The sequence below is a fragment of the Gambusia affinis genome, linkage group LG04, assembly GCF_019740435.1.
Source record: "Gambusia affinis linkage group LG04, SWU_Gaff_1.0, whole genome shotgun sequence".
Lineage (NCBI taxonomy): Eukaryota > Metazoa > Chordata > Actinopteri > Cyprinodontiformes > Poeciliidae > Gambusia > Gambusia affinis.
Window position 1 is genome coordinate 23,181,497 of NC_057871.1, and position 26,716 is coordinate 23,208,212.

Sequence of the window (26,716 nt, forward strand, 5' to 3'; positions counted from 1 at the left end):
CAGACGGGAATTCATCTGTGGGTTCAATGGTTCTGCAGGTATGCTTTGCTTGGATGTGAGCAGAAGTTAGCAGTTGCTCTAAGCGCCTGGTGAGAATCACCTGCTTTTAATCTTTTCATATGTTCAGAAAGACTTCCAGGTTTATATCTGTTCTCATCAGGTGCTGATCCCTACAGTAAGATCAGCAGAGTTATGTAAAAGCCGTTTTTTGTTGTTGTTTTTTTGAGACAAACCTCGCTTCAGAAGCAAGCATCTTTCATAATGGAGCGAAGACGAGTTCACTGGTTATCCTCTACTGTAGTCAGAGATTTTACCATTTAAAACTGTGTAACAAAGCTCCTCAGACCTGGTCAGTCTGAATGTGATCCTGTGTGTAACAAACACAAAGCTAAGCAGCTCTTTTGTTCTGCTTCATTATTCAGGAACAGCCATTATCACAGAGCAGCACGCTGCCATGTGGACAGACGGACGATATTTCCTCCAGGCCAGCCAGCAGATGGACAACAACTGGGCTCTGATGAAGATGGGTGAGCCTCCTCGTTGGTGTTTTGGTTGACCAGAACCTTGAAAAGTAGTAATGACAAATAACAACATTATAAGCATCTTTAAAAGCTAAGTTAGTTGTAAAATTCAAGTTGTACTGTGCTGCTTTTAAATACTTACAGGACTGAAGGAGACACCGTCACAGGAGGACTGGCTGATCAGCGTCCTGCCAGAAAACTCCAAAGTGGGAGTAGATCCTTGGATCATTGCTGCTGGTACGAGACATTGGTTAATTTCCTTTTCCCGTCAGGCTTCGTGTGTTTCCTGCAACTCCTCAGAGTGACGTTTCTTTACAGAAGATGATGCATGTAGCTGAGTTTAGACCCAACTCTGGGGCTGTCGTTAATCCTACGGCCTCCAGGACCACTGTTGCTGGTTCAGACAAATTGGGGCAAATTCACTTCAGTGTAAATTAGGACAGTTTTAAGCTTTTATTTTAGTAATCAAGTTCTATGTTGACCATTCTGATGACCGATTTTATTCGAACAAAAGGGAAGGTTTGGGAAGGTGCAGCAATTTCAACTTTTGCCTAAGTCAACGTTCTGGCAAAAATAAAACTGGAATAAAAATCCCAACTTTGACCACAACCTTTTTGCTAAGAGTGGAGCAAAATCAGTGATTTTATGCCGCAACAATCACACAAAAAACATTGCAACATTCTGGAGGGACTTGTGTTTTCATCATCATCATCACCATCATCATCAAGCAAAAACGATGTAGGAATTTTCTTTTTCTAGTCAACATTTTATATACTCAACAGCTGTTTGTGCATGAAATGATCAATAACAGAGGAATAGCACTGATTAGATGCCTCTTCCCTCCTGCCAGCCGCTCTCCCCTCCCATACAGGTAGTTTGGGCAGCAGCCCTTCGAGAACGCACTGAGGCGCGTATTTTTTTCTTTCTTTTAAATTTGTAGTATTGCCCCGACAACAGGGAGCTAAAGATGGGGCGCAGAAAAAACTCCGGGGCACAAAACGGAAGAGGGGGAAGGATAAAGATGTTGGAGAGACGAAGAAAAGCTTTTCAAAATGGTTGAAAGACAGAAGGTAAGTAATGTCAGTGTAAGAGAGGTGTAAATATTCAGGTTAGCTTAAGCTAGCCTAAAATGACAGGTGGCTGTTATTGTCTCCGCCCGTGTTGAACCAATAGGGGACGCAATTTATTCCGTATTGCTATAGATGTCTGATGGACACACCTATCACACACATCTCAACAATAAGTGTAATAATAATGATGATCATTCAGCCTACATTTGTGGCCTACCCTACATATTATAATTATAGATGACAAGGGATCTTTTCTGAGCACAACACATTTATTCAACAAACAATGGAAAAAAGTGATTTTCATGTTTGGGTATGAAGGTGTTAACTGGTTTATTTTAACAGTTGATTGAATGCAGTTTTACACCTGAACCAACTCACCACAATAACAAACTCAAGTGTGAGCTATGAAAAAAATATTTTCGCCTTAATTGTCATACTGCTTTGAAGTAAATACAAAAAGTGCAGTGCATGGGCAATAAGATTAGACTATGTCAGATCAAACTACTAGGCTGGGCCTACTGAAGCTGAGAACAAACTGCACAATATCAATTGTCTTTAATATGAAATCAGATGAATATTATTTTTAATTATCTGTATTCACGAATGCAAACAAATTTTGTGTCATCCCACTTTTTTTTCTCTCTCTCAATGCACTCCTGCAGTCTACTTGCAGCTGCTGGCTCCTGAAACTTGGCATCTTTTTGCCTTCACAAGTGCATCGATATTAGGTGTCAAATCCTGAGTAGCAGCACATTTAACAATGTCATTCAAGTGTTTATTTGTTAACCTTGAGCGCTGCTTTGTTTTATTATTATTCATTACCGAAAACACCTGTTCACAAAGATAAGTAGTCCTAAACATGGATAGAACCTTTGCAGCCATGGCTGTTAATTTGGGGTAACCTGGCACGAGATATTGATAAAACGTATCCAATCCCACTGACCTAAATTTATCCTTCATAGCGGAATCGCACTGCAAGTCAATAAGCTCGAGTTGAATGTCAGCTGGCATATCAGAAGGCTTCGCTGTAAATGGCAAGCGAAAAAAGCCAAATTGGTTTTGAAGTTCACCGAATACCTGAAACCTCTGCTCAAACTCTTGCAGCAAATCTGTTATGTTATCTTTATATTTATCCAAATCATTATCGGGACGGTCCGGTGCCTCCGGACGCACAGCTGTGAGACAAGAGAAATGCGCGGTGTCACCGTTGGATAGCTGCGTCTCCCACAGTGACAGTTTCATCTTGAACGCACTTATGCTGTCGTAATATTGAGTGACAACTCTGTTACGGCCCTGCAATTTAGTGTTAAGTGTATTCAAGTGTTGTGTAATATCAACCATGAACGCAAGATCCTGCACCCATTCCTTGCATTTAAGTTCCTTTACTGGGCATCCCTTCTTCTCCATGAACTGTCCAATTTCCCCTCGTAGCTCAAAGAAGCGCTTAAGTACTGCACCTCTGCTTAACCACCGCACGTCAGTGTGGTATGGTAGGCCAGCATGAATGTCATTATCACTGAGAAATGTGTCAAACTGACGGTGATTTAGCCCGCGCGCTCTGATGAAATTGACAGTTTTCACAACCACACTCATAACATGGTCCATTTGCAGTGTTTTACAACATAACGCCTCCTGATGTAAAATACAATGAAATATCAAAAACTCTTGTCCTCCATTTGCAGTCTGTACTTTGTCACGGAATTTTGTGGCAACGCCTGCCTTTCTCCCGATCATTGATGGCGCACCGTCGGTAGCCAGGCTCACGGCACGGGACCAGTCCGCTCCCACCTTGTCCAGCGCGCCAACGAGAGCGCTGAAAATGTCATCTGCTGTTGTGGTGTCATTCATAGGCACCATTTCAAGAAGCTCCTCGGTGATGGTCAAAGTTTCATCAACACCTCTAATGAATATGGCCAGTTGAGCAATATCTGTGACATCGGTACTCTCATCTATTGCAATTGAAAATACGATAAATGACTTGATTTTCTCTTTCAGTTGGCTGCTCAAGTCACTTGAGAGTTCTGTCACCCGATCTGCGACAGTGTTTCTTGTTAGACTAATATTGGCAAAAGCAGGTCGCTTTTCAGGGCACACGACTTCTGCAGCCTTCAGCATGCATGTTTTTACAAACTCCCCATCAGAAAATGGCTTGGATGCCTGCACTAGCTCGTTGGCAATAATGTAGCTGGCTCTTACAGCCTCATCAGAAATATCGCGGCTGCGTGTAAAAGTAGACTGCTGTTTCTTCAGACCAGCGACCAATTTGTTTATCTCGCCTTTCCTTATTTGTCCATTCAAGTGGTCAAACTTTTCTTTATGATGAGTCTCATAGTGGCGCCGAATATTAAACTCTTTGAACACTGCAACTTGCTGATTACATACCAAGCACACTGGTTTTGCGTTCACTTCCGGGAATAAATACTTCTCAGTCCATTTTTCCTGGCACCCTCTGCATTCTGTGTCCACTTTTTTTTTTTGACAGTGCCATTTTGGGAAGGGTGTGTTGACCGATAACTTGTTTAGTAGTGATGAATGGTGAAGTAAGATTGCCAGTTTATTTTTACTTGGACGCATCACGTTGCGAATGTTTACATTCTGTTACTAACTCGTATCAGTGCCGCATGCTGGAGGTGAGCGCTTTTACACATTTACTGCCCTCTAGCGGCCGGAGGGAGCATTTGGTTTGTATTTATTTTTAAAAAATCACGATTTTTGATAGAAGTGAGCTAGAGACTCGCTTTTTTTTTGACATACTCAGAAATTTATGCCGGGCCGGATTAAATCATCCAACGGGCCGGGTCCGGCCCGCGGGCCGTATGTTTGACATGCCTGTTCTAGACACAGGCTAAGAGAAGTGGCTCTTTACCTCACTTATACAAGTTTATGTTCTGGGAGGGGGGGGGTTGCCAGTGAGATGCCCGGATCCACCTCAAAAATATGTAGTTGCGCACCTGAGCGCCGTGACTCGTGGCGAGAAGGAAAGTCCAGTGGCGGTCAAAGCTGTGAAGAGGTCGACCAGCTTCATCAACCCTCTGGCGTTCTTCAGGAGGCCTGAGGCTGCGAAGGACAACTCCAGAGTCTACTTTATCTACAGTAACCCTCTGCCCGTGGGACTGAACGAGGAAGAGGAGGAGGAGCACAAAAAAGCCACCACCACTAACACCAGCAGTAGACCGCAGCAGCAGACTTTGCTGACAATGCCGCCATCGTTACTAGAGTACGCCAGCGACCCCAGCAGCGGATTCATCCTGGACTCTCCCATATTTTACATGCAGCTTTAAACAATTTGAAGAAATTCAGATTAAAGTCAAAATTCTGAGATTAAAATCAGAATTCTGACTTAATTCTGACTTTAATCTCAGAATTTTGACTTTAAAGTCAGAATTTTTTTTATTTATTTTTTTGGTGACCCGAATCCTCTTCCGTATCTTTTCACTCACGTCTGTATTTTTGAAAGCGTTTTTGCTTCTAAGGACATGGAATGGGTTGGAGGACGTTTTAAAAAGACGCAGGTTGATAGCAGCTCACCGCGGCTGTGTAGTGTCCATCTCTAGGCAACCATGACGGCAGTGTCGGTCTGCAGCGTTCAGGGGGTCCTTTTAGCTACAACAATTTAGCTGACCTTAATATTTCCTGTGTTTTGGTTTGGTCATTAATATTAAACTTCGTGCTGATGTGTGTATGATAGGCGTGTCTATCAGACAGTTATCGGTTCAATACGAGATGCATATTTAATGGCCGAATATGGGACGACTCCGTATTTTACGGGATGGGTGGAAATCCTATTCAGGGGTGCTGAGGTATTAAAACAGGGCTAGAATCGTCACTGAGTAAATTCAAGCCAAGAATGGTTAAAATAACTTTGGTTTGAAGTTTGATCAAAGTACGACATCTTTGTTCTAAACAATCTTTGTCACATTGTGATTGCGGAACCCTGTATCCATGTCAACGAGAATTTAGGCAGTTAGGAGAAAGTAAACAGCTCGAGAACATGCTGGATGCACTTTACACTCGTTGAACCTTGTAAAACTTTCTTCTCTGTAAGTATTTCTGTGTTTGGAAAACCCTTAAACATTTGTTGTATTTTGTGTGTACGATTGGATACATTAATACACTCTAGTTGTAGTCAAGGAGAATTTATTTTAGATTTTCTCTTTTTTTATTTACCATAACTGTACACAGCGCAGTTATGGTAAGGAGTAATCCAATGGTCACCCTATGGTGTTTGGGTAAATTAATTTGATTCACAATAAACAATCCCAAATATGACAGAAAACATTTCTTTACTTACTCAATAACACAGTGTTTGTTGCCTGAAATTATGTCATTAATGGATGAACGTCTGACTTCACTCAAAACATTTGTGTTTGAAACAGGAAAGCATGGTTCTATCTTCTCAAAAAGATCCATTAAAATGCAGTTTTATCTAAAGATGTACATAATTTTTATTTTCAGGTTTGCCTTTTGAAATCTTAAACCATTAAAGCAGATACTCATCCTCTGGATCATATAAACTTCTGAAAATAGGAACATGTGGGAACTTTTTTTTTTTCTTCTTTACATATTTCAATGTTTAGTTCTTGGGAAGGGAGCATCAGTGAAGGAGGACACTCATCACAGTTCTCACAGCAAAGTTGTTTCTCAGGTTTTGTTCCTCTCTATATCCTTCAGGCATTTATGGTTGACCAAGACTTTGAATAGTTTTTTCTGGTAAGAGCAAACAACACAACCCTTTCTGAGAAGACAACCACTCACTATCTGGTTCTTATCTCTCTAGCAGACTGTTTCTAGTGCAAGATGCAGAAACAGTCCCTTCTCTGGTCATCCCTCCCCTCACGAGCCATTGTAAACAAGCAGGCCGATCACAAGCTGTCACAAAAGGGGACGCCGCACAGTGCTTAAATACAGCCACAGTTGATCTGCTTTTATAGAAACACGCGCACAGATTCTGCATCATTCTGCTCTCCTAAAACATCCCAGCTCAAATGTCTGCAGAGAGGATTTGATTCAACTTACCTAGTCTGCCAAAATGTGCCTTTTCAGAGCGGCCCTGCTGTTTGCTGCACTGGGTGAGTAATTTTTTTTTGTCTTTTGAAAGTGAGTGGTAGCAGTAATTAAGACACCCAGCACTGTTTGAAATCATGAGTTATGCAGAGAAAAGTCTGGCATGGATTTCACAAGCATTATTTAGTGAGAGATGCTTTTTTTGGTTGCTTGTCACTCAGCGGCGCATGCCAGGAGATTATGATAATGCAGCTCAACTTGATGCTACAGCAAAACTACTGTTCTAAATCTGAAAACTCCTTCTTTCACATCAATGAAAATGATCTTGGTCACATTGTGGAAATAGTATTTCCTTTGTTAAATGTGTCTTCAAATGCTCTGCAGGGTCTGTTGTGTAGAAGAAAAACTGAAATCTTAACAGCGAAGCCCATCTGTCCTGTTGCAAACAACTTCATTTTTCTGTTTCATTCTATTACCAAGAAAAAGTATTAGCGTCGTGTGAAATAGGAACTTATTTCACCCAAACTAATAATTTTTTTTTCCAAATAATGTGCCTGAGTGTTTGAGGTGGTGGATAGCAGTGAGAACTTATCACAGTATTTATGATACCAGTCTTTGCACCCACTCTAAGTGAGCAATGACGCCATAATAAGATGAAAATGTGTTTTTTTTTTTAGAATGTATCGTAATTCTCAGCATGTAGTTTTTATTTACCTAAACAGACTCAGACAAAAGGGATTTGTAACGGGAAAAGTTTTAAACAAAATTTAGAATACTGACAACACTTTGGCTCACTCTTGATATTTCAATTTATCTGTCCCAGCCATACATATACAAAATTTTATGACAACTGAAGATAACATGGTTACTTGATTGTGCTACTGTGCCTGGAAAAATGCACAATGCTGCCCCCTTCAGCTGAAGCAAGTGAAATGCATCGCTTCAGATGTTGTCGAAGGCTGTTTTGTGGATTCGTGGAGGATACACTGACAGTTTGAAGTAATACAGTAATACTTTGAGGTTCGTCAGTGTTTCAGGTTTTCTCCATTTTGTGGATAATGATTTTCACTGTGGTTCTCTGAAGTCCCAAAACCCTGCAAATGATCTTGTAAGCCATACATGACTTTTACATTCCAAAGACTTTGTTACTCAGGGATGCTGATTATATTGTCACATCGAGTCAGGTTGGTTAGAATACCTCTATGCTAATAAAACATAATCAAAATGTTCCTTTAGTATTTACTGGCCTTGTTTGTGTCTGATATTAAGACTTATTTTCTGATCTTTAACGTGTAAGTGTCAAAAACATAACAGAAAAAATCTGACGTGGCGAATATCTTTTTATGGCTCGTATTAATCTTAATAGTTACTTATTTTATGACATTTTTATCACAAACGTATAAAATTTGAAAATTGTGGGTACAATATAAAATTTTCTTGCAACCTTCCTACAGCATATTTTTAATTAACATAATCTTAAGAATTTACAATTAGCATGTCTTATTCTTTATATCTTTGGTGCCATAGCTGCACATTTTATGGCAGAAAGGCACATTTAGAAACTTTAGTAATTCTATATGTTTAATAACAATGTATTCCATAACTCTATTAGAAAACTGACTAAGCACATCTTGAAGAAATAGCTGTTAAAAATGAAGCAATAGTAAGACTCAGATAATTAGATACGGTAGATTATTTATAGTGGCAAGAGTCTTCTTGTTAAGGTAACAATAGGTCTCTTCTTTATCTTGTCTTTTTCAGATTTCATTTCCGGTGCCATATTTCTAGCAGATTTAAATATGGGTGGAGTCACAGGCTTCGTGCAGTTTAACTCCAAAAAGCGGACAGCCATCTTAAAAGTAGCAGGTGCAGGATCCTGCGCTGCAGTAAGCATTTCCCTCACTGTGTTCCCCGTCATGTATGGCCACTTTGCTCAACCCTGCTCTGAGGCAAACATTGGTGTCAGTGTCTTCACCTTCACTGCTAATCCTTCCTCAACAAATCCAATAAATGTGTTAAGCCTCTTTAAACAAAAATCAAACTTGTATGACCTGTCACTGTCTTTGCAGACATGTGACGGCATCACAGTATGCACAGTTGTAGGTCAAGGTCAGACACGACTGACTCGCCAAGCGAGATTCGCAGAGTCTGTTGCTGGTAACATTTACATACGTGCTAATGTAAATAATGCCAACCCTAGGCTTCTCGCTGACCTAGTGTCTATTGTTCTGCCCCGAGGAACCGACATTATCATCTTTGGATCCACAAGTACAGCAACTAATTGCAGAAATCTGCTTAAATGCTTAAATCCAGCATCTTTAACAAATCTGGGAAGTGTGAAAGTCGGAAACCCTCTCAGCCCTCACAAATCCCGTTTGGAATTCACTAGCTATACAGAGTACTCGTATCTTCTCCTCAGGACCGGCACCAGTTATAGGTGTGCTCAGGTATACAGCATGCCACAGAAAGAAGTGAGCGCTGTAATGAACATGAGAGGAATCAAGGGATATTTCAACTTCCGTCAGGGTTCACCGTTTGACGTGACACAGCTTACCATGCAACTGACAAACTTGAGGGGATTAGTTGGCCCCTATCGCATACACAATTTCCCCGTCTCTTCAGTCAGGTCAGGCAAATGTTCAAATGATAATGTGGGTGGTCACTGGAATCCGTTTGCAGTTGACACAACTTCTCCAACATACCCTGCAGGGCCTGGATCAACTCATGACAAGTATGAGATAGGTGACCTGAGTGCCAAGCACATGTCTCTTTCTGGTAGACGTGGTTATGTTATGAGATTCACTGACTTCAACCTTCCTCTCTTTGGACAGAACAGCATTGTTGGTCGCTCACTTGTGATTCACCTGGTCAGTGGTGATGGGTATGCATGTGCTAGCATAGTCTATCCCAATGAATTGATTGTAGCCAGTGCCACATTTCAGACTCCTGTGGTGGGAAAGATTATCTTTACTCAGTGGGTGAACAATCCCTTGTCAGATGTGTCCATCTTTATGGATCTGTCGTATGGAGATCCCACAACAACACCAACCCAAAACCATAACTGGCACATTCACGAATTCCCCATTAGCTCAGAGAGGGATGATGATGAAGGGAGGTGCGTCACAACAGGAGGCCACTGGAATCCTTTTAAGATTACCACAATTGAAAGGAGCTATCCCGTTTATTGCAAACCATCCTGCCCCCTATGTTGTGAGGCCGGCGACCTCGCCAACAAACATACCACCATTAATCTTAACACCAACATAGACGGCGTGAACTCCAAACACTTTTTCACTGACATCACTTTAGATATATCTGGCATTACTGGTCGTTCTGTGGTCATCCATGAAGCAGAAAGAGGAGGCCCGACGATTTCTTGTGCCAATGTTACTAAGGTGTGGGTCCCTGCAGCAAGTTTAGGCAAGTGGTTTGGCCCTGGATCATCCAGGGGCCATGTGACTTTCTCTCACGCTTTCCCTCAAGGCCCTACAAGAATCACTGTGTCCTTAAAAAACCTGAAGTCCTTAGCTGGAGGCTACCACGTCCACATCTTGCCCATTATTGTTGGCAGCAGTAATCCTTGCTCAAATGCAAACATCCTTGGTCACTTTAACCCACTGGCCTGGAACACATCAAGCTCTCCCTTACCCGGTGTGGGTACTGTGGACCAATATGAGATAGGGGACATCAGTGGGAAGTTTGGCATGCTTACTGGCCAGAGTGACTTTGAAGCTCTCTTCATGGACCCTAACATGCCTCTTACTGGACCTTACAGCATCATGGGAAGATCTGTCGTAGTCCACTACACCAATGGATCACGGTAAGAACCAACAAGGATTCCAGTTTATAATAATAGTGAAAAAATAAGTTGATGTGGGATAAAAAAGGAAGGCAGAAGTTATGAAATGCTTTGTATAGTATTACCACAGGTTCCTTCTTCTTAAAAAGAACTGGGTAGTTGCATTTTCACTCTGACCACAGATTCCTTGTGCCAAAAATCAATGGTTCAAAGTTTTGCCAGAGATTAGGAAGTTCTTGTCCTCCTGAAAGCATTTAATGAAATAGAGAAGGCAAAAAAAAAGTGTCAGAAAGTTATATAAAAAAACAAAAAAAAAACACTGATGCCTTTGCAGATGAAAGAGAAATCCAAGACTCACCCTAATCTGAGGATACCTGCGTGAATTCTCAAGCCATGATCTTATAATCCTGGGTGTTTTGTGTTATAATACTAAGATACTGTATGTTTCTCTTTCAGAGATGACTTCTAACCAGAATATTGTAACAGAAAAAATCCAACAGGATTGAACCTGCTTATTTCAAGCCCGTCTCATGAAGATGTCTGTGTTTTCTCTACAGGATGGTGTGTGCAAATATCTTACCAGACACCGATATAAATGGACATTGGACTCTTGCAAAGGGTACATTTAAAGGAACAGTGTCTGGGACAATCACACTGGTAAAAAAAACACATAATTATCTTTATCTAATCTGCTCCTTGTCTGCTGCAAGATGCCAGAATTGTGTGATTCTGTATTGTCTTTGTTTGAGAACCACAGGCTAAGCCAGTGGTGCCTAAAGTCTGTACTCAAGGGCCGGCATCCTGCAGGTTTTAGTTCTTTTCCTGGTCTTAACAACAAGCTCTTCAACGTGCTGCGTGTTTCAGCATGACTGAAACATGCAGCATGCCGGCCCTCAAGGACTGACTTTTGGCACCACTGGGTAAACAATTCAAATTCTAATCCAAAAGTACTTTATTAATCCCAAAGGGATATTAAAATATTGTGTTTGTATGGTATGATACACACATTATGCACGTTGGAGGTGGTTGGTGGTTGTGCTGTTGTTGGTCAGGTGCAGTGATGGTATTGTACCTTCCGATAATACCTTGCCGGCGCCCCTGTCCACTGTTTTAGGTGTTTCCTTGATTCCAAACACCTGACTTGAATGAAGGGATGTTTAACAAGTTTCTGGAGCATTTGGTGGCCACCAATTGTATGAGGAGGTCATACAATCCTTTGAATCTGCTGTGCTGGAACATAGACACATCCAAAACATGCAGTGCAATTAGATTCACAGGAAGCAAAATTTCCAATAAATAGTATTGGGAAGATGTTAACAGATGACAAAAGAGTGCTTGAAGCAAAAGGGGCAACGAACAGACAGGAAATGGTAGAAGCAGGGCTAGAGTTTAGAATTATGGCCCAAACCCAAACACGACCCGAAATTTGGGCCAGATAGGGCCTAAATTGATGATTGGGTTGCGTTGTGTGGTGTTGGCTTTCTGTGGTGCTTTTGATAAATCTACAGGGTGTACAGTACAGAGAAAACCAAATGAGAATGTGATATATAAAGCGGTGTTATTCTGATTATTGTAGTCTAAATACAGGAGTAGCCAGCTGACCCGGTTGAGGAAACATAGTCAGGAGTAGACGTACACTAGCCTGCAACAAGCAGAGCACACTGCACAATAAATCTGCATGCAGCTCCGCTCCCATCAGTCACACATCTCAGATGATTTGCACTTGACTCTCACTGTAGTTACAACAAGCAACAAACTGGAGCTGGAAGATGTTAAGAAACAAGAGACGTTACACTACTTACTTAATGTCAATAGATGGGTCTGACCAGACTCAGACACAGTGTCTGGGTTCGGTGCCGGTTGGATTTTTTTAGGCCTCATCTAAATTCTAAGCGCAGGTAAAAGCTTCAGTTTAGCTTAACATCTTTTTGCTGGTTATCTGTGAATGTATGTTCACTAAACTCTGAGGCTCACCATGATATCAGCTGTTTCTGTCAGCTGCCATCCAGAGGCCCCACACTGAGTCTTGCTTTACACCTGAACCTCTGCAGAGCTATCAAGGAGGAAACGACAACATGAGCTTATTCTGGACTGGCTAGATAATTTTGGAAGTGCCTTAGCAGTTACTAAAAAGAAGACAGATATCCACACATCAGTATAAATCACTTTGTTCAGCTGACAATAATCTGTACGTCTACTAATGTCGGGTACCTTTGGTTTCTGTCCCTTCAAGCGCCAGCAAGTGTTTCCTGATGGGGGTAGCAGTGATGTCACACTGAATGTGGACCTCAAGTCATCTGCAAGTCAAGGTGTAAGTAAAGAGTAATGGAGTTAAATAATGCAAAACATTACAACTTTAGCCACGACTGGTCAAGGATCCCAAATGAACAAGAGTGGAGTCTTGAAAATCAAAGTAAATTTCAAACAAGAGACACCACATTCATGCTATACATTTTACCTAACATAAAGAAAATGGATAGTTTGTGTTGTCACTTTACCTTCTTGTAGTAGTACTTGTATGAGTAATCAATTGGTCAGGGTCAGAAATCTCTTCCACTGCTATCTTTAGTGTCGGAAGCTGAAAAATGTAGGCAGCGGAAACATAGTTTGTATTTTAAATGTGCTTTCAGATTCCTGCGGCCTCCCTGTTTATCACAAGCAGCCGTGTGAATGCCACGAGCGGCTCGTGCACCAGCGTGGGAGACACTTTCAACCCCTTCAACATGAAACTACTGGTGAGGCGGACTGCTGGGGACATGTCATCAGATGTAAATACATTCAAATATAATCTGAGGATAATTTGAGGAACACTTCTGCATAAAAGAAACAGCAGCAAACTAAGAGAAGAGCACCTACACAATTGTTAGATCAATGCAGAAGATATGTAAATAGAGAAATTACTTACAGAAAACTGTGTAAACAAAGCTTCTGGAAGTTCTTTTATATCCTTGATAAAATGATGAATAATCTCAGATAACAGGTACTTACTGTCTAACCCCACATAGTTTGACTCTTTTTTTGGGGGGGAGGTGTAATTTCTTTTCCTCTTCCAGAGCTCCAGCTGTTCGCTCCAAAACCAGTTGAGCTGTGCGGTGGGGGAATTTTCTGCAAGGCAAGGCAATGTCAGTCTGACAGGGAGAGAAGTTTACACTGACAGCAACATCCAGCTCTCAGGAGACCACACAGGTGAGAGGACCGGAAATGAGTGTCTGTCGAAGTGAGGAATGTCAACGGCTTAAGCATCAAAGATCGTTTTACAGTTTCATGTATAACATTTATAACATTCACCATGCAATGAGTGGACTTTCCATAAAAAAAATGTTGCAAAAAAATTACGCTGTCAGAAACGAATGTTTTATGTGCAAGCTGTACATTTTAAGTTTACACAACTCAAGTGGTTCAATTAGTTGTTGGTGTTAGTGGCCCCGTGCATTGTGGGATACCTATAAACACATATAAACCAACTGCCTTCAAAATCAATTATTGCAACTTATAGAAACAAGTGAAGTGACATTATGTGATTAAAATATTGCAAACCTGAAATAACTTGATACATTTTCTTTAGTTGTACATAAACTAAGTTTCGAAGACTTCCTGACATTATAAGACATTTGCAAACAAGCTTTTTGATCAAGACTTTTCCATGATAAACAATATTCTTAAACTGATCAGAATCAGCAAATTTCTTTTTTCGTCCCACATCACCAACAACAGCGCTATATTTGTTAACATGCATACATTAAAGAAACCTGGTGTCATCAGAGCATACATCATTTTTCATCACTGCCAGTGTTCAGTTGCACAAATGAGAATTGAGTTATGTTCACTTGAAATCTTTTATTTAACATGGTTCTTTGCTTTATAGTGTAATGGATCTTAATCATTTTGTTGAATCAAAAACAATGTCTGACTTGATATTCTGCATTTGATCCAAGTTGTCTACAGGTCTCTTGTGCTGACGAGTGGCAACAACATCCTTGGGTGTGCCAACATCCTCCCAGAATCCCCGTCTGCAAAACAGACCTTTATTAAAGTGAGATCCTTTAGCCGGTGAGTAACAAACTGTACTGACAAACAAACTGTATACCTGTAGAGCGTGACATATTAAACTAAGAATCATTAGGAGTCAGGTTTCTTTCAGACAAGAACAGAGTTAAGCCTATATGTATGCAGAAAGAGACGTTGTGCAATATGCAACCTTATTAATGTTTTTATTGCCAAAAAAAAGTGGCAATCTGAAAACAAAAAGGATCAGTGTCATTATGTTGGTGCGATAACACAATTGTAGGTTGAACCTTTGCTATGTTTGGTGAATCTATAAAAAAAACTGCCTAACAATCCAGTTTTGTGCAGAACTGAATAGCTCAGGAGGAATTTCTTTGATCTGAATTTGGTTATTTGTTCTCACAAGACTAGAAGTTATTTATTTCTGTTCATACCCAGGTATGATTTCCGAAGGAGAGTTGCAGATGTTCTGCAGGCAGAAATGGCGAGGATAACCATCTTGCCCGGCTCTCCCTTCTTTACAAAACGTGGCAAGTGCCAAACGGTCAACTTCATGGTGTCGGGTAAGGAGGAAAATGACATTAGTGTCCAGAAACACAGCATCTTCTTTGTGTTGCACTAACAACACACCAATGACTATAAGACAAGCTATTTAAATGAGTCAAAATGCCAGAAATAATTCCCCTTTCTCCATTTAGATTGAATAAATCTGTCGTACTTTCTAAAAGTATTAACACCTCTTGTACTTTTTGACATTTTGTTACGTTACAACTTCAAACTTAACTGGATTTTTATATGATAAACCATCACAAAGTGATGTATGACAGTGAAGTGGAAGTTTTTAAGTATTTACAAATACAGATCTAATTATACCCTCACACGTCTCCCACAAGGTGAAAAGTTTACCTTTGCGATAAGACCCCCCCATCACTACCAACATTAGAGCTAGATGGTGGGCTTTTATCAAGTTGGAATAAAACAAAATGTTGATGTGCTTTCTCCTTGACTATCATTAGCATAATAGTTACATTTTGTATGACTTTGTGTACTTTAAAGGAAATGTCAGCACACAACTTCTTAAGTCCGTTGAAAGCAGCCAGCTGATGGGCCCGTTCAGAGGAAAAGGCCGATGTGGAAGTGAGTACGTTCAGTAATTTCACTTGAGTTCCACTTTTGAATTCTCCTTTAGTTGAAGAGAGTAATTAGAAACCTTTTAAAGTCAGATACTTTGATTTTTGTGAACTAAAAGAACCGCACTAAGAACTGTATTGAGTTGTAATAAACTCCCCTGAAACGGTTCAATCTTAGGTAGGCCTGTCACGATAGCAAATTTTGCTGAACGATTAATTGTCTCAAAAAACTATTGCAATAGACCAGGGGTTTTCAAAGTATGAAAGGGTGAGCCCCCCTCCAAGGAGCACAATGCCTGCTGCGACATGAGCTCCATGTCACAGTTCAGTTGTAAAAACTCCACCTTCAGTCCCGCTCTGGCCAAAACCAGTGTTGGTATAGTTACTTTGAAAAAGTAACTTTAATCAGACTACTGATTACTCCTTGAAAAAGTAACTTAGTTATATTACTGACTACTTGACTTGGAAAGTAACTAAGTTACATTAAAAGTAACTTTTTAGTTACTTTCAGCAGCTGCTAACAACAACGCTCTGCCTCCTGTGAAAATCACATTGATCTTTGCTAATACCTACTTGTAAGCTATTTTATAATGGTAACATCAACAATGTGTCTCCACTAATAAGGTTGAACTGAAGAGGAGATTGTACAATAAACAGTACAAAAAACAAAAAACGTGAGTAATTTGTGTGGTCCACTGTTGTCTGGAAAACTCTAAGAAGGATTTTAAAGCCCCCCTCCCCCAGCCTCCAGATTCTGTGTTACGGCCCTGCGTTTGGTGTCACAGCACAGAGCTCCTCCTGCAGCTCCACAGCTCAGATGTCTGCACAGATTTGTGACACTTACCATAATATTAATAATTATAACGGTGCTAACTTGCCATTATAACTATTGCCAACTACGGACACGTTTATTCGTGGCTGTTTTCACGTTTATTGCGCTGTTCATATTGGTCTCGATGTTTGCAGTTTTCTGGAGCGCAACGTGAAGCACGACGTCATTCAGAGGTAATAAATTAAGTTGACATTAACAAAGACACAGCGGGACGGATCATCCTGGAAATGATGGACAAGGAGAGACTGAGTAAGACTCCCTTAATGACGGACAAATGCTGGGATTTATTATGAGTCTCTGCTTATTTCCAAGCCCAAACGAGCAACTTCACGTTCAAAAACGAGCCCAAAAAGGCGCAACCAGCAACTCGTTAAATTTTCAAGTGACTTTAAAAAAATGAAGCCCAAAGCCGCTTATAATAATCGGATTTGTCGACAGAAACTCAAAATAGTTCCAGTTTTTCCACCAACAAAATGCGCATCTCCCTCCATTGTTTACATTTCTGTCGCATAGAGACGTCGGTCACTCGACAAGACGCGTAAATAACAAAAGAAGATAGTAACGCAGTAACGCAAAAATGATTTTGATAAGTAACTGTAGTCTGACTACTGGATTTGAAATAGCAACGCGTTAGATTACTCGTTACTGAAAAAAGTGGTCTGACGTCAGTAACGTTACTGACATCACTGGCCAAAACATCCTCTAAGGTGGGAAACATTTCCACTGATCCCCGCTCCACACGCGCACCCCACAGTACCAACTTTTTCCTACATCCACAGAGTTGATCGTGTGCGTAAAAGACGTTTCTCTCACATCAGTAGACAGCAAGCAGATAGCTTTTCCGGTTTATTTTTTCCCTCGCACCGCGCCTCCCCTAACGTGCTCTGGCGCCCCCCAGGGGAGGCGCGCCTCACACTTTGAAAACCGCCGCGATAGACGATAGTATTGTTTGAAAACCTTTTTACACTGATTTAATGGAAATGACGTAATAATGCATGTGATTTCCTGCCAAAGATGGATACACTTTATTTTCAAAAGAACACCCAACACTGGAACTTATAAACAAAACAACCAAAAATAAAAATAAAATTGATTCTCAGTCTTCATTAGCAAAAATGTACTTGAATAAAAAAGAAATAACATAAAGCCAAAGTGTAAATAAATACTGCATTCAACCAAAAGAGTTCAGATTATAAAGTTTGTTTACCATATTGCCCTTCAGTAATCATTAGATTTAAATAGAGAAGATGGGCACATCCGAATACCTGATGCAATAGTTTACACTACACGTTAGTTCACACCTACATTTTCCCTTTATGACAATCTTAGAACTTTGATCGTTCTAAGATTGTCTCTTGTGGTGTGTTACGCTAGATCGTTGTGGCCCCTCCGATCTAAATCAGGGGTTTTCCCCACTGGGATCGTTAATGCAGCCTGTTGAATGTGACAGGTAGCCAATCAGAAAGCCGGATTCTGCTCCTGCTTTCTGAGGGGAAATTACCGAGGGGAATCCCAAACAGCTGACACGGTGCAACCCGAAGTCCAGCGAACATTGGAGATGATATGTGGAAACAACAATAATGGTTATAAAACATTTCGCACAAAGAATATAGAAATGACGAGGGGAGGAGTTGGAGCGAAATTTTGAAAATGGGCCGACAATCGACCGACAGCACTAAGATGGTGTAGTGTGTGCTGGGCATTACACTAAGGAAATGAGGAAGGGAGAGTCAGTGGAGAGCACCGGAGTTGAGCCTTTTTCATTTAGCGTCATCAACAGAAAGAGAAAAAGGCTGTAAGAGACGATAACGGCGATAATTAAAATGACGTAGATAGTTTTAATTTATCGGACGATTAATCGAGTTCTCGTTTATCGTGACAGGCCTAATCTTAGGTAATAAAACCGCTGCTCGGGTTAACGATCAAAATACTTTAGTTTTTTTTTTAAACACAATAAATTGGGCTGTTATTTCTGCCTCCTATTTGTAAAATAAACAGTTAAATACTGAATTGAGCTGAATGTTGATGAGAATCATCAAGTAACTAATTCAGTGTCTTCAATTCTAGGCTTAAATGTTTTTTATGTCTAAAATAAAATAATTCAAAGCAACAACATCCTTGACTCTTCAAATTATGGGTTTCAATTATATATTTTCTTTCCTTTTGAGCTCCAGTGTGGTGATTTTCATTGTGTTTGGAGCATTCCGAAATATTAAAAAACATATGTACAGAATTTTTAACCAACCAGAAGAAATATTAAATATTAAAATCTCAACAATATGAGTCTGAAAAAAGCAAGCGGTTGTAGAAATGTACATTAAGAACCCCGTCTGTACATGATCTGATTTTTAAAAAACAGAATCTGTGTCTCAGATAAATTAGGATTCAGAGCCCCACGATTATGGCGTTTCATTCCTGTGTTGAAGAACCTGCAGGTGCCGTTCTGATTTCTCCAGAAACTTCTGCAGGACAGCTGGTGCTGCTGGAAATCTTCTCACTGTGTCTGATGTGTGCTGCTGCCTTCCTGCTGCCGTCTGCAGCCTCTTTATAAAAGCAGGTTGTACCGCCAATCATCAGTGGACAAACTCCACTGATGGATCCTCCTATTATAAAACTGTGAATAATAAATACCACCAACCAAATATTATAGTGGTCATCGAGAAAATAATGTGAATCTGTATGAACTTTATGGTCAAATTAAAATCTTCCAGGTGTTTCCTGAGGAACCAGTTGAGGTTAGAAATATTTATAAATTAGTTTTTGGTATGTCTGCTTTTGTTTTTTTGTAGAAATGCCACATTTATTGTCATTCATTTGGGCAAGAGGTGTTATTGTTTGTGAACTACATTTTACAATGTCAATTTTCCAGGCACATACTGCCATAGCACATTTATTATTACTATTACAATAAAAGATGGATGAGTTTACTAATTTAGTTTACAGGAATTGTAGGGGATAGCCAATAGTTGACCATTTTAATACTATTATTATAAATCCTAGTGCGAAAAGAAATTATATAAGATAGTCCTCAAAATTTTCTCTAACATTCCTTAACTTAAACGTCCGAAAATTGCCAACCCTGCGTTTTCACCACGTCCATTAGCGTGGACGTGGTGAAAACGCAGGTCTTGTATCTGGAGTTTGTTACGTACAAGTGCAATAAATAACAATATAGCCACCTTCCCAAAATTATAGGCTAAGTCATTTTCTGCCAAAAGCAAATGTTTTTGACTGAAGCATTTTTGGTAAGAAAGTGGTGGTGATTATTATTATTTAATTACATTTTTTATTACTTAATTTTATTTCTATATTCTTTTTATTTCTGCCAAAATCACTTTTGGCAAAATACGTACTTTTTTATTTTTTATTTTATTTTTTTAGGAAGGTGACAATATTATAGAACACTTACATTGTTTAACGACCGTATTTTTCGGACTGTAAGCCGTTATTGTTTTCCTACACTTTGAACCATGCGGCTTATGGCCCGGTGCGGCTTTTCTGTGTATTTTCCTTCAACCGCCAGGGGGCGCTCTTTAGCAGGAAGTGAATCATATCAATGAAAGTCCTAATTTTCAGCCTGCTGCTTGCACAGGCTAACAGCAGGCACTACTGATAAATTTCCTCTAACTTATATGATGCAGCTTTTAAGTTGAAGGCTATGATCTGGCAGTACAGGAGGGAAATAAGCTCGGCGTGAACGAATCCATGATTCGGAGTAGGAGAAGCAGGACTGCATCCTTAATAAATCCAGCAGATTTATTAGGACGCAGCCCTCTGCTGGGTCCTTATGGAAAACCGAGAGTGGCGGAGATACCAGTGGCTTGTAGCCCAGTGCGGCCTATACATGTACGTTTCCAGTTTCTTTTTTTGTTTGTTTTGTTTTTTATCAAAACATTGTAGATGCGGCTTATAGTATGGTGTGCTCTATAGTCCGGAAAATACAGTAATTCAATTGCTTGAATCACAGGGGAGCTTCTGCGGCTTCTTCGGCAGGCAATGAGGAACTGCAAATATTTCTCAGAGCCAATCAATGCTTACATAGTCCCATCTGGAGATGCACATCAGGTAAGAGAAAAAACATGCACATTAATTCCGCAATACTTCCTGATTCAAGTATAATTTTATGCATATCTAGAGATTAGACCAAAATGTATGGGGGAAATTTTTCCTGTGCCATAATTGGAGAGCACACATTTTTTTGGTCTGAAAGCAGGATTTCATGTCTTTTGTTCTCAAAACTTTGTTCTTACATTTTTATTTTGAAAGCAGGACTTTCTTCTCAAAACTTGCAGTGCTTGTACTCACAACTTCAAATATTCACTGTGCTTTCTCAAACCTTTCCTCCTTGCACTCAAAACTTGTCTCTGCTCAGATCAAACCTCCACTTGCAAAACCCACAGACATGATAAAAGAGTAGACCCCACATTGGCTTAAAAATGCAGGGTCTCAACGTGGTAAGGTTCCCAACGTAAAAGCTGCAGTGTGTAATTTAAAAACAACATGTTTTTTTTGTGTTTTTTTTTTTCTACACATTTGTTAAAACTGTCTCTGTGTTGTGATTGTACAACAGGAGATAGACACTCTGTGAAAACATTTAGCTCCTCTCCCTCCTTGCTGTGGTGCTACTGCCATCTTCAGAAATACACAGTTGGACCAGAAGCAACCAATGGGAGTCAGGAGGAGGGTCTTCTCGCTGTCAATCACACTCGTGTATGCAGTGACTGTAAATTATGCTGTTTTGAGCCTGCTTTTGTCTTGCAGAGTGAATACATTGCACCATGTGACTGCAGACGGGAATTCATCTGTGGGTTCAATGGTTCTGCAGGTATGCTTTGCTTGGATGTGAGCAGAAGTAAGCAGTTGCTCTAAGCGCCTGGTGAGAATCACCTGCTTTTAATCTTTTCATACGTTCAGAAAGACTTCCAGGTTTATATCTGTTCTCATCAGGTGCTGATCCCTACAGTAAGATCAGCTGCCGATCTTACTGTAGAGTTATGTAAAAGCCGTATTTTTGTTATTTTTATAGTTTTTTTTGTTGAGACAAACCTCGCTTCAGAAGCAAGCATCTTTCATAATGGAGCAAAGACACTGGAATGACGAAGAACAACGTCAATTAGGTCATGCGCTATTTTTACACATCAAAAATAGCAGCAAGAAGGCAAGTTTATTCCAAGTGCTTCACAGAACAATTTTAAAAACACTCCATAAAACACTGAAACTGGTACCAGACTACTGGTACCGTTCCGCTGTGACTAGTGTGTGTGTGTATGCGTGTGTGTTGTGTGGGTGCACCTGTGTTTCATTGAACATTAGAAAACCTTCACACAGCCCACAACAAATATGTAAAAAATATACTTTTATAAAAGTTACATTCTGCAGCTGTGAAATTGTGAGGACATGTAACATTCATAGTCTGAATAGTTTGTAAATGTAACTATGTAATTATTTTTGCGTGTTTTATGAACATTGAAGCTGTTGTTCAGCTAACTGCAAACAGTTAAACCAAATATAAATAGCCATTTAGTAAGTTTATAAAAGGGGCCGACAGCAACATGCAGTACTTCCAACACAGACTCCTCTGTTCATATGAATAGAGAAGGCTCTACAAGACGCTTTAATGAGTTTTAAAAATACAACATTTGAAATTCAAAGTGCTTGATGAAGGTCATCGTTGCTTGCAGAAAGCTGGAAGTGTGAACCATTTGTCAGTCTGCAGCCACTGAGCTGGTTCTCAGTGATTTCAGAGGGTCCCTGGGGTCAACCTGACACCACGCAGAGAGGATTTCTACCTTGTTGCTGCAACGCAGCAGCAAAGAGCTGCTTGTCCATCACACTTTCACACTCAGTACGGTCTAGAGGAAACACAACACACTTGGTGGTAATGTGAGTCATTAGTGGTTGTCAGGTTTTAACACCTATTAAAGACAAATTAAACAAGCACAAGAAAGACAAGAGAGTTAGATTCTTTTGTACTCGTGAGGAGAAACAGCCAGAGATATGTTTTCAATTCACAAATCTCTTCCGTTTCTGAAAACATAAGTGCCCGTTCTCCCTTTTTATTGCTGTTAGGATCCCTGTCACAGAGAGCGTTGCAATTTCTCAAAGGGGTGAGGAAAATACTTCAATCACATAATTGCAACGCAAGTGTCAGTCACTGTCTAGACATGTTATCTACACACTAGATTCTTCTGTTCCAGACAGGATAAAACAGCAAGTTGTACTTCTTCACTGCGACAGTTTTACAGCTGTCTAACAGGTCAGGAAGGCCGAGGTTTCTGCTGAGCGATAAACCCTGTTGGACCTGGTCGACACTGCTTTTCTTCAGAGAAAAGAAACAGAGCAATACAACACAAACATTCTTTAGGCTTAGATAAAAACAATAAAGGTATATAAGTCAAGAACATTATATAGGTAAAACTATAAAGCTATATGAAACAACAAATATTTGATAATAATATATACACTTTACCTAACTGTTCTTTAGAGGAGTTTGGAAACAGAAACTCTGTTTAAAAAGTCAATTTTCGCTACAACAGTGCCACCCAGTGGATAAGACATGTAATTACCTGCAGAAGATAAAAAGTTCTTCTGGATGGATCTGAGAAATGTAAAAAATGAAACATCTCAAGAATGTATGATTTACGCATTTACAAATGAAAATCATTAGCACAATAAAGCAAAGTGGCATTTTTTAATTTTTTTTTAAGCAAAGTTCATTTTAATTTCTGTTTAAAAAAAATCAATGGTCTTTAATTTCTAGGAATCTGATTTATAGTTGATTTTTTTTCTGAAACCCTCCTTTCTTCATTGTTGTTTTTGAAATAAGAATTGATTTGAGTTGTACGTATGGTTTTGAATCGATATATTGATAAACAATATGTTTACCAGATCATTCATATAATAAAATGTTAGGAATGATAGAGGTTCTACTTTCTTTAAGTCTAAATTTGAATAACTATTTTTTCTTAATCAGTTTCTCTTGGCTAGCTCCTGTTTTCTCTATCCTTTTTAAGGTGACTTGAGAAGTTCTTTCGTAAGCACACAGACTTCATAACCTAAGTCGCTTTCCTGGTTCATTTTGTGTGGCAGCTTCTAAAACAACACAATAAAATCAGTTTAATTAGGCACTTTGGTATATTACATAATGTCTGTCATGGTTCATGGTGACCTGAAGCGGAAGGGGGAAAAAAACCCAAAAAGAGTAAAGGCTGTCTTTGTTCCCTTGCTGCTCGCTTGTTTTGGACTTTTTGGAACTATTGAGCTTCATTTCCTGGGAGTTTGTGAAATTCTGCTGTAGGTTTAAAATAATTCACTGAGCTGCCGTCTTCGAGAAAACACAAGAACGAGGTAAACATCAAGAAGAATAAAAAAAATCAAAAGAAGTGGGAAATGCAATTCAGTACCATGAGTTTTTAAACAGTTTGTTAGCAAAATCAGATGTAGAATTGTTGTTGATGTAGAATAAATAAAGACAGCAATAAATGTAACTTTGTGTCACTTTTCACGGATTACAACTCTAGGCGACTTGAATGCATAAGCCGCGCAAACTTTGTGTTTACTGCACTGCACGACTTTTTTGTTTTGGTGGATGGAAGCATGCAAACCCACTGGTTCTAGGTCACCACTCGAATCCCTTTGCGGTGTAATAAGCATAGCCTCTCCCTCCCCTCGGCGTACCCCCAGAAAGCTGCGGGGAATAATGAGCAGTAAACCGGCCGGGCCAGCGGACAGGCAGGAAAGAGGGTCTCCAACTGGAGCTGACAAAAGATGGGAGGGTGTCGCCATGGCAGCGGCCGAACCGTTTGAGTCACATGGTCGGGGAGCTCTCTTGAATCTAGTGAGAGTCTTTCTTCCCAGTTTTGGACGCCGATGGCAGCAAAATGAGCGGAGCCCCGATGGCGGAGAGACTCCATCTGAACAGGACGATGGGTTTCGAACCACAGGACGGGGAGGCGGACACGCCCATGTCTGGTGGGTATAGCAATGTAGAAACGATTTCAAACAGAGGAGGTTCTGTGAGATGCTGTTTGTTTTTCTGTGGCACCCAGAGGTCAGAGTGTTCAACATCGTCATCATCGGCCTGGCCTTGTTCGTTCTCGTCGTCACCGGCCTGTACTGCATCAGCATCTGCTACAGCCGCAGCAGGTCAGCACAAAGTCTCTTTCACACCTTTGAGACGTTAAAGGTCGGCGTTGGAGTGACACGTCGATGTATCTGGAGCGCCATCTCACTGATTTAAACACTCAACGCTCAATCTTAGGCGTTTTCTCCACACACAGGGTGTTCTGTTAAACACAACACTCGTTTAAGTTGTCTGACTGCAGGAATTAACTTTTACAATCAAGAAGAGAATTAACCGATTCATTAGATAGCTGAAAGTCATAAGTGATTCTAAGATGCAAAGTTTGGCCTATGTTGAAAGCAAAAAAAATTTTTTTAAAGTCTAATCTTTATCCAAGTTTCATTTTACAAAAGCGGGACAATGCCTTTAACTCCTGCAGCATTTTTCATTTGAGTTTAAGGGAATTTCAGAGGCTGTACAGAACCTTATAAAATGTTTTGCTTTTTTGTCACAAATAAATTTCATAGACAAATATAACTGTACTAAAGGAAATAAAAAGAATCACTTTTTACATGATGATTTTATTTGTTAAAAGAAAAGAAAAAAACTGAGAAAATAATGAAAGAGAACAAATTCTTTTTCACAGAGAGTTTATGAATATGAAGGGAGCTGTAATGTAAATTTAAATGTGAAATTTTCCCTCAGGCAGTCAAAGAGAGCCCTTATTTACGAGAGCGCCGTGACTCGTGACGAGAAGGAAAGTCCAGTGGCGGTCAAAGCTGTGAAGAGGTCGACCAGCTTCATCAACCCTCTGGCGTTCTTCAGGAGGCCCGAGGCTGCGAAGGACAACTCCAGAGTCTACTTTATCTACAGTAACCCTCTGCCCGTGGGACTGAACGAGGAAGAGGAGGAGGAGCACAAAAAAGCCACCACCATTAACACCAGCAGTAGACCGCAGCAGCAGACTTTGCTGACAATGCCGCCATCGTTACGAGAGTACGCCAGCGACCCCAGCAGCGGATTCATCCTGGACTCTCCCATATTTTACATGCAGCTTTAAACAGTTAGAAGAAAAGCATCGGCTATGAAGTTAGTCTCGTCTGTAGCTTTGTCCACTGTCCACTATCAGAACCTTGTAGGTTAAAGCGGTGCTCCCCAACCTTCTTGTTAAGACTTCGCAAATTTGCTGCGGACCGGGGAGAGGGCTGCGCGCGCGTAGGCAGGAGACCAAAACCGATGCTGTTTGTGGGCTCAATGTTGCCGCGCAAGACGTAACCGACAGAATCCGGTTAAAGGATTTTCAAAATAAAAGATCCTCCAGACTCAATACACAACACGAAAATATTTAATTACTTCTTGCGCGGCCCGAAACCAATTGGTCCACGGACCGGTGGTTGGGGACCACTGGGTTAAAGGATTCATCTTCCGTTTCATTAACTCAGTGCAAAAATGCAAGAGCCAGGAGAAAAGTTTTGACTTTATGATGACCCGGACTCAAAATACGAGTCATGGCCGTGTAATTCTTTTATTTAAAAAATCCCACAACAATATCTCCATAAGGACAAATGTATTAAGTTAACTTTTCTCTTTTTTTCCCCCCCTTTTTAGCAAACAACATTGAAATGGATAGTTGTGGTAAAATCAACATGTTTTCCTATCGTTTCCTTTTAAGTCTAGTTTTTGTTTCTCCATGTTGATTAGGACTAATTTTTAACATTAAAGGTTATTTTGTATTCATTGATTTAAAAATACCTTGTTATAGTGCCTAAATACAACTCATTTGTAAACACTAATAAAACCGTTATTGTAATATTTATTACTATGTTGTTATAGAAACACTGACACCCTGGTTCTGTTAGTGACCAACATGATACACACAGTCTGGACTTGTTCATGCCAGGAGGAGAGGTGGAATCGCATAACTGGCTGTGACTCTTCATCAGGGTTAGCTTGCTAGTCTAAAATAGGCAAAAATATATATATTTTTTTTTAATACAGAAACTTTATATCGCAATCATGGGAAAGTCTGCTGACTGCACAGCTGTCCAGCAGACAGATACGGACACTCTCCACAGGAGAGTAAAACACAAGAAGCTCTAAGTTTCACCAAGTGCTGCATTTAAGCATTCATGGAAAGTTGACTGAAAGGAAAAAGTGGGAGAGAAATTAGCTAAAACAATCCAAAGGTTTTCAAGAGCTTGGAGGGAGATTGAAAAGACATGAACGTTGCTGGAGTCGTGAATTCAATAGTTAAACATACCCCGGGTGTGAGTTTGTCCTTTTGTGTTTTCTA

At 40.2% G+C, this 26,716-nt stretch overlaps 1 protein-coding gene and 1 long non-coding RNA gene across 2 annotated transcripts; one reads left to right on the top strand and one right to left on the bottom strand.

Annotated features, from left to right (window-relative positions):
* On the top strand, positions 1-26,235 carry si:dkey-246e1.3. Its single transcript, XM_044114535.1, has 17 exons — positions 1-38; positions 423-527; positions 666-758; positions 10,371-10,415; positions 10,952-11,051; positions 12,628-12,705; positions 13,025-13,129; positions 13,448-13,580; positions 14,330-14,444; positions 14,838-14,962; positions 15,456-15,540; positions 18,797-18,918; positions 20,329-20,426; positions 21,123-21,186; positions 24,219-24,332; positions 24,410-24,506; positions 25,129-26,235. Exons 4-17 carry the CDS (start codon positions 10,375-10,377, stop codon positions 25,481-25,483), a joined length of 1,632 nt encoding a protein of 543 aa, XP_043970470.1. The 5' UTR covers positions 1-38; positions 423-527; positions 666-758; positions 10,371-10,374; the 3' UTR covers positions 25,484-26,235.
* Positions 11,419-12,621, bottom strand: LOC122829745. The gene is made up of 3 exons (XR_006370419.1): positions 12,369-12,621; positions 12,197-12,282; positions 11,419-11,624 (listed from the first exon to the last, which is right to left on the bottom strand). It is a non-coding gene; the product is annotated as an uncharacterized LOC122829745 (long non-coding RNA).
* Positions 26,236-26,716: the final 481 nt, after the last annotated feature.

Bases quoted from the DNA above. Each gene is read 5' to 3' on its own strand.
- si:dkey-246e1.3 (XM_044114535.1), top strand. From the start codon at position 10,375: ATGGGAAGATCTGTCGTAGTCCACTACACCAATGGATCACG. The intron at 11,052-12,627 runs GTAAAAAAAACA...TGTCCCTTCAAG, and splicing joins TGTCTGGGACAATCACACTG to CGCCAGCAAGTGTTTCCTGA. The intron at 12,706-13,024 runs GTAAGTAAAGAG...ATGTGCTTTCAG, and splicing joins AGTCATCTGCAAGTCAAGGT to ATTCCTGCGGCCTCCCTGTT.